The sequence below is a fragment of the Onychomys torridus genome, chromosome 1 (genome assembly GCF_903995425.1).
Source record: "Onychomys torridus chromosome 1, mOncTor1.1, whole genome shotgun sequence".
Lineage (NCBI taxonomy): Eukaryota > Metazoa > Chordata > Mammalia > Rodentia > Cricetidae > Onychomys > Onychomys torridus.
In genome coordinates this window covers 32880247-32887407 of record NC_050443.1, presented here as the reverse complement: position 1 = coordinate 32887407, position 7161 = coordinate 32880247, and the positions used below count along the sequence as shown (strand labels likewise).

The 7161-nt window shown below is 43.7% G+C and overlaps 1 protein-coding gene across 1 annotated transcript; it reads left to right on the top strand.

Moving 5' to 3' along the window:
* The first annotated feature begins 5844 nt into the window (after positions 1 to 5844).
* LOC118594977 (mas-related G-protein coupled receptor member B4-like) lies at positions 5845 to 6837 on the top strand. The gene has a single exon (XM_036205260.1). The coding sequence runs from the start codon at positions 5845 to 5847 to the stop codon at positions 6835 to 6837; it is 993 nt and encodes a 330-aa protein (XP_036061153.1).
* The last annotated feature ends 324 nt before the right edge of the window (positions 6838 to 7161 follow it).

Below are 7161 nucleotides of genomic sequence, written 5' to 3'. Positions count from 1 at the left end.
TTTTTGTTTAACATAATTTCTTTATTATATCTTAGGGGATTTCACATCATGCACCCTAATTCACTCATGTCCCAGGCCCTCCATATGCTACCTTTACCCCCAGAAGAAAATCAAGCAAAGAAACAAAAAGAAAAGAAAAGCAAACAAAAAACCTCTTAGCTTCTCCAACTTTCCAGCTTCTCCAACACCTCTTCATTCATCTTAGTAGCAATGGGTGCTACAATGTGTCACACAGTAAACCCTTTTTTCAAGCATCTTTACTTGCAAATGTTCATTGCCTAGAGTCATGGTCTGTTTCAAGACCTCTGGTTTCTGCTATACCATCATCAATGGATCCTCACTGAAAAACATAGTGGATATCCTAAGGCTACCTGGAATCACTGAGATCTTATGGGTATCGTTTTACAGGCTCAGTCCTTTCACCAGCTCCAGAAGGTCTTAGGTTGGGTAGATGTTAGTGTGGGACAACCCCAGACCTGGTTGTTGGCCTGGGTAGGTAGTTGAGCTGATCAGTCCAGACCACTGGGGCCATCCCTCAGATGAGGGGCAGAGTCAGCTCCCCTACACCCACACCATCAGGGTCAGTTCTCCCTCACCCATGATGATAGGTTGGACAATCTCTCCAAAGTGTGGGGCCCAGCTCTGCCATATAATAAATATAATCATACAATCAGGGTAACCTTTCTTACAGCAGTATCCAGTGAGGGGCAGATCCAGCTATATCACGGGCAGTAAATGGTGTGGCTGGCACAACATAGCTGTCTGATTTCATCAGGAATGTATTCCATGGCCCCCTGAGATGACACAGGCCACAGACCCCAGCTAAAATGGGACCATGGACCTAGACATGGCCCTCGGCAACAGCTTGGGCCTGGATGACATCCTGGCTCTGGGTGTTAGCACAGGACACCTAGATCAGAATGGTTCTGGTGGTGGCATGGGTCCTGGACACCAACAAGGCCACAGGTCTAGCCCCTATCTCAGACTTCCATGTAACCTTTGGTCTACAGACCCTGGTTGTAGTGGGACCATAGACCATGACAGGGTATTCAGCAGCAGCCAGGTCTGGATGTTATCATGAAACCAGATGGTGGTATAGATCACCCAGATGAGCATGACCCCAGTGGCAGCATGACCCTCAGATACCAAAATGGTCCCAGGTGTTAGCTCTGACCCAAGGAATCTGCATGCCCTCATGGTGAAAGGATCCATGGACAAATATAGAGACCCTTGATGCAGTAGGGCCACAGAACCATACATGGCTCCCAGCAGCAGCCCTGGCCCAGATATTACCATGGCAACAGAAAGCAGAAGATGCCACTTTGGTCTGTACCCCAGATGTGGCATGGACCTTGGGCAACAACATAGTCCCAGGTGGTTGGTTAGACCCTGACAACTACGCAGACCTTGGTTACAACAGAAGCCACAGACATTGACCCAGACCATGACTGTTGTAGGGCTGTGGACCCAGATACGGCCTTCTCAGCATCTCAGGCTAGATGACACTAAGGCCCTGGATGGCAGCACAAGCCCCACAGGTCAGCGTGACTCTGGTTGTGGCATAGCTCCTGGACACTCATATGGCCACTGGTGGCAACCCAGACATTGGACAACTCCATAGCCCCTTGTAGCAATTGGGCCATGGATGACTACACAGACCCTGACTGTGGTAGAACCATGGACCCAGACATGGCCCCTGGCAGCAATCTGACCCAGATGCCACCATGCCCCTGATTAGCAAGAAGGTCTCCCACATCAGCCTACTCCTCACCACATTAGCCTGTTCAATTCCACCTCATTCTGTAGCACATGAACCATTCGTCTCCTTCTTCTTCCCATTTCTCCACTATACTCTTGCTTGTCATAATGGGACCCACCAGGCTGGCCTATGGGTGTCTTGCATATATCTGAGCTAGATAGCATCAGATGGGCCATCAAAGTCTTCCTGCCAATCCGGGTTCTGAGGACCTAGTTTGGCCTATGGGTGGCTTGCACAAACCTGAGTCATACATAATCATTTGGGCTGTGGATTGTTGACTATGGTGATATTGTGTTCCCCAAAATATTGTGCACCATAATAAACCTATCTGGGGTCAGAGAACAGAACAGCCACTAGATATAGAAGCCAGAAAATGGTGGCACACATGCCTTTAATCCTAGCATTCCAGAGGCAGAGATCCATCTGGACCTCTATGAGTTCAAAGCCACACTGGAAACAGCTAGGCATGGTAACAAGAGCCTTTAATCCCAGGAAGTGATGGCAGAAAGCAGAAAGGTATATAAGACATGAAAACCAGGAACTAGAGCTGGTTAAGCTTTTAGGCTTTTGAGCAGCAGTTCAGCTGAGATCCATTCTGGATGAGGGCACAGAGGCTTCCAGTCTGAGGAAACAGGATCAGCTGAGGAATTGGCAAGGTGAGATAGCTGTTGCTTGTTCTGCTTCTCTGACCTTCCAGCATTCACCCCAATATCTGGCCTCAGGTTTGTTTTTATTAATAAGACCTGTTAAGATACTTGCTACAGCTGACCACTTTTAATGCTATTCTATTATGAACTAGTATTGTACAAAACATTTCAGTTCCCTTTATGCTCATTAAGACTCCTTTATAACCTAAAATATGATATATTATAGAAAAATACAGGGATATGTATTCCATAGTTCTTGGGTGAACAGTTATGAACTATGTTTTAGTTAAGGTTTTCTGGCTATGAAAAGACTCCATGACCATGGTAATTCTTCTAAAGGAAAACATTTAATTGGGCCTGGCTTACAGGTTCAAAGGTTTAGTCCCTTATCCTCATGATAGGAAGCATGGTGACAGTCAGGCAGACATCACACGAGAAGAAACTGGGAGTTCTATATCTGATCCACAGGAAGCAGAAAGAAACTGAGACACATTGTCTCCAACAACACAATACCTACTTCAGCAAGGCCATATTTCCTAATAGTGCCACTCCCTCTCAACCTATGGGGTTATTTTCATTCAAACCACTACATTCCACTTATAGGGCCCCATAGACTTATATCTTTATCATAATGCAAAAAAATGCATTTATTCAAACTTCAAAGGTCCCTATAGTCTGTAAGAATCTCAAATATGTTTTAAAGTCCAAAATCTCTTCCAAGACTCATGTCAGTCTATTAACTGAAACTCCTGTAAAATCAAAATGAAAAAGTAAATAACATGCTTCCAACATATAATGGCACATGATATACATTACCATTCCAAAATGGAGGAAAGGGAGCATGGTGAGGCAAAACTGGACCAAAGCATGTTGCAAAACAAGCTGGGCAAACAATAAACACTTCATCTCCATGTCCAATGTCAAAACACTCTTTAGATCTCCAACTCTGTTCAGCTTTGTGACTATAACACACTTCTTTCTCTTGGACTGATTCAACTCCCTGTTAGCAGCTTTCCTCAACAGGTATCCCACGGCTATGGCATCTCCAAAATCTTGAGATCTCCATGGCAATCCAGGATTTACATTCATAGCTTCACATAATTGCCTCACTAGGCCTCCATACAGGGACGCTCCTGAGACATGTCTGGCCTGAGATGATTTTGGTTACTGCAGAGAGAGATTCCATAACCTTCCATCCTTGACTCTAAAGCTGGAACCACATGGCCAAAGCTGCAAAGTTCCACTGCTTGCTGGGGCAGTAACCTGGCCCCTCATTCAATTATACCTTACCACCTTTCTGGTTTTGATAGTTTACTTTATTGTCTAAGCCTGGCTGTCCTGAATCTCAATATGTAGACCAGGCTGGCCTTGAACTCAGAGAATCTCCTGCCTCAGTCTCCTGAGTACCAAAATTAAAGGAGCGTACCACCATACCTGGATCTAAGCTGTTCTTTCATTCTTTTTCACAAGTTGGAAGCTTAGCTGAGCAGGGTCTTTTCCTGAGGTTAGCATACCCTTGATTCCTTTTAATATCAGGCTTTTCTTTAATCTGGTTATATCCTTGAACACAGGACTTAGCTCCATTCCACTTCTTCGTGCCTCTTTTCTCCTCGAATTCTACATTTTATAACTTTTTTTGATCAGCTTCCTTCTTTTCATTTTAGATCAGCATAAGAGTGACAACTAATAACCACAGGACTGAGTTGATACTAGTCTGTTTTGAGATTTCCTTGGCCAATGAAATTAATGCAAAACTCTTCAATTTAGGCTCAGGCACATTTTTTGGACAAGGGCAGAAAGCATGCATATACTTTACCAAAATATCCCAAGAATAGTGTCGGGGCAAATACTAACATTCTTCTTCTCTGAACCTTTTTGTGTCATGCCTCCACAGTTCAAGTCACCCTCAGCACCACTGTCTTACACAGACTAAAAGAACACTGACTAGCAATACCAGTCACAATGGGAGCTGAAGATGAGTGGATCCTATTTTGGCTTCCTGTTTCCATTTCATGAAGCTTGAAATGCCCATTTGTGAACAATTGACCAACCATTACCATCATCACTAAGCTCAATGTGTTTAAATGGACTGCTTAACTCCTACCAGTCTGACTGTTTTAAGCTGTTAGTACCCAGGATGGTTTCCTGGATTAAAACCTTGTGCTTCTATGGGGGTGATTAAGGCTTCAAGAATGAATGGTATGATCTTGGTAAACACAATTGAGTTTGCTGCATGATTTTTTTCAAAGCCCTCATGTAAGGTTAATTTGTAAGGTCTTCTGGATGCTTTCCCTGAGCTCTGTCTCAGCATTCTCAGATGATTTCTGCTACATGAAAGCCTCTATCTAAAATAAGAAGTTATCCAGAAGGATCCTGTGATGCAAAGCTTTCTATATGGGTACTGTTCAGGATAAGCTACTGATAGCACCATGGGCCAGTGTGGGAAAGAAAAGTTGTCTTCTCTTCAAATGTCTCTGTGGCTTCAGGGGTGACAAGTAGAAGCCTATTAAGGCTGTCTGATGGAAGTGGAGTGGAAAGAAAGCTCTAAATGATGCTACCTACCAGCTATGCTGCTCTCTTTTCCAGATTATTTGCATCCATGTATAGATCTCAAAGCTCTTCCCAGGGGTTGGGACACTTTTACCAAATGGAGGTGCTCTCTAGCTTCCTCTGCAGCACAGCCCATGCTTTTCATGTGAGAGAGCTGTGCCTTTGCATGTAGGTACAAGTCACAACCAAAACAACATTTACTCCAAATTTTCAACTACCCTTGGACTTATGGTTCATTTGCTCATTTGTTATAGTTCTTCACTCTCTCCTGTAGCCCTGTAGAGAAAAGGACACTGGTGACATAATAATAAACATAAATGTGCTTGATGTTCCTTAAGGCTTCCCTGCCTTCTAGTTTTCAAATTTTAAAATGAAGACTCAGCCCTTTCAGCACAAGAAGTGTGACTCTTCACACACAGGTCCTCATAAGAAGTCCCATTCCCTTCATGACTCTCATTTCATGATTCCATTTTCCCCATTTGGTAGACGCCTTACACTGACTGAGGGCAGCTATGGCTTGTGCCAGCATCTTCCATATTCCTATATCAGAGAAGGAACCTCAGCCCTGGAACAGTAAAACAGTTAATTTCAGAATTCTGTCTCTTCCTGACACAGCATAAGATGCTTAGCAACTGGACTTGGACCATCAACTGCCTCAACATCACTACAGGCAGTGGTCTGCAGAGAGACTGTTAATACAAACAAGATTTAAAAGAAGTTTCTAGCACTGTGGGGGTTTGATGAATTACTTAATCTCTGCAAGCCTGTTTCCCCCTTCTCATGAACCTGTTCCAGACATTCCCACATAGCCAGATGGTCATGAGAGAAAGTTTCATGTGTTCATATCTCAATTTACTTTGCAGGAACACCAGTGGAACATTCTCAAGCATGGGTCCATACATCACAGCCAGGAACCCTGACAACACAGCAAAGGATGGAATTAACTACATTGAAAGCTTACACTGTGTCTCCATGGACAAAATCATCGATATTCTTGCTGTCATCATTGCTGTGGTTGGAGTGGCAGGAAATGCCATAGTGTTATGGCTTCTGGGCTTCCAAGTGCACAGGAATGCCTTCTCTGTCTATGTACTCAACCTAGCTGGGGCTGACTTTCTCTTCCTCTGCTTTCAGACAGTGATATTACTGAACCACAACCTCTTATTGTTCAGTGGCAACCCCTTCCATGTAACATTATATCTCTCCATTATAGCACTCACTCCTTACCTTGCAGGTTTATGTATGATTGCAGCCATCAGTGTTGAGCGATGCCTGTCTGTTTTTTGGCCCATCTGGTATCACTGCCAGAGACCAAGACACATGTCATCTGTCCTGTGTGCCCTGCTCTGGACCTTCTCTCTACTGTTAAGCCTACTGTTATTGTTTGGTTGGATTTTACTGTTTAGTGGTTATGAATATTCATTCTTTGGGACTGTTGCTTTTACCATTGTTGTAATTATAATAGTACTATCTGTGATTCCTTGTGGATTCAACCTGGCTCTGTTGGTCAGGATCTTCTATGGATCACAGAGGATTCCTGTGACCAGGTTGTATGTGACCATTGCATTCACAGTGCTGGTCTTTCTACTCTTTGGTCTGCCCTTTGGTATCTATTGTATGCTTTTCATTTTGCGTAAAAAGTTGCCTAGCATTTTCTCTTGCGATAGTAGTCATATTATAAATTTCCTGTCCTGTGTTAACAGCTGTGCCAACCCCATCATTTACTTCTTTGTTGGCTCCATTAGGCATTGCAGGTTCCAGAGGCAGTCTCTAAAGATGCTTCTGCAGAGAGCCATGCAGGACACTCCTGAGGAAGAAGATGGAGAGAGGGGTTCTTCAAGAAATCCTGGAGGGCAAGAAACAGTCTTGTGTAGTAGCTGAGTGAACCCGTGATCAGACACAGTTGTTTTGAAAATCAACTTGACCTTTATCTGTGTGGGCCATTTTCACAACCCTGTTCAACTGGTTGAGAAAATAGTCATTTTGTTGAAATCAGGTGAAATGGAAATTGTTAAAAAGAAACTGACTTCAGCTCCCTAAAGCTGCCTTATGTGGGCCTCACTACATCTCCTTGTGACATAAAGCTTTTAATCAAATCATTTGAGGACAGGACAACTCCCACTGTAAACAAATCCTTCCCTACAAAGAAGGCCCAATGCATTGCAGGAAAGGTCAGTATTTTTGTTCATTGAACATGATAAAGAT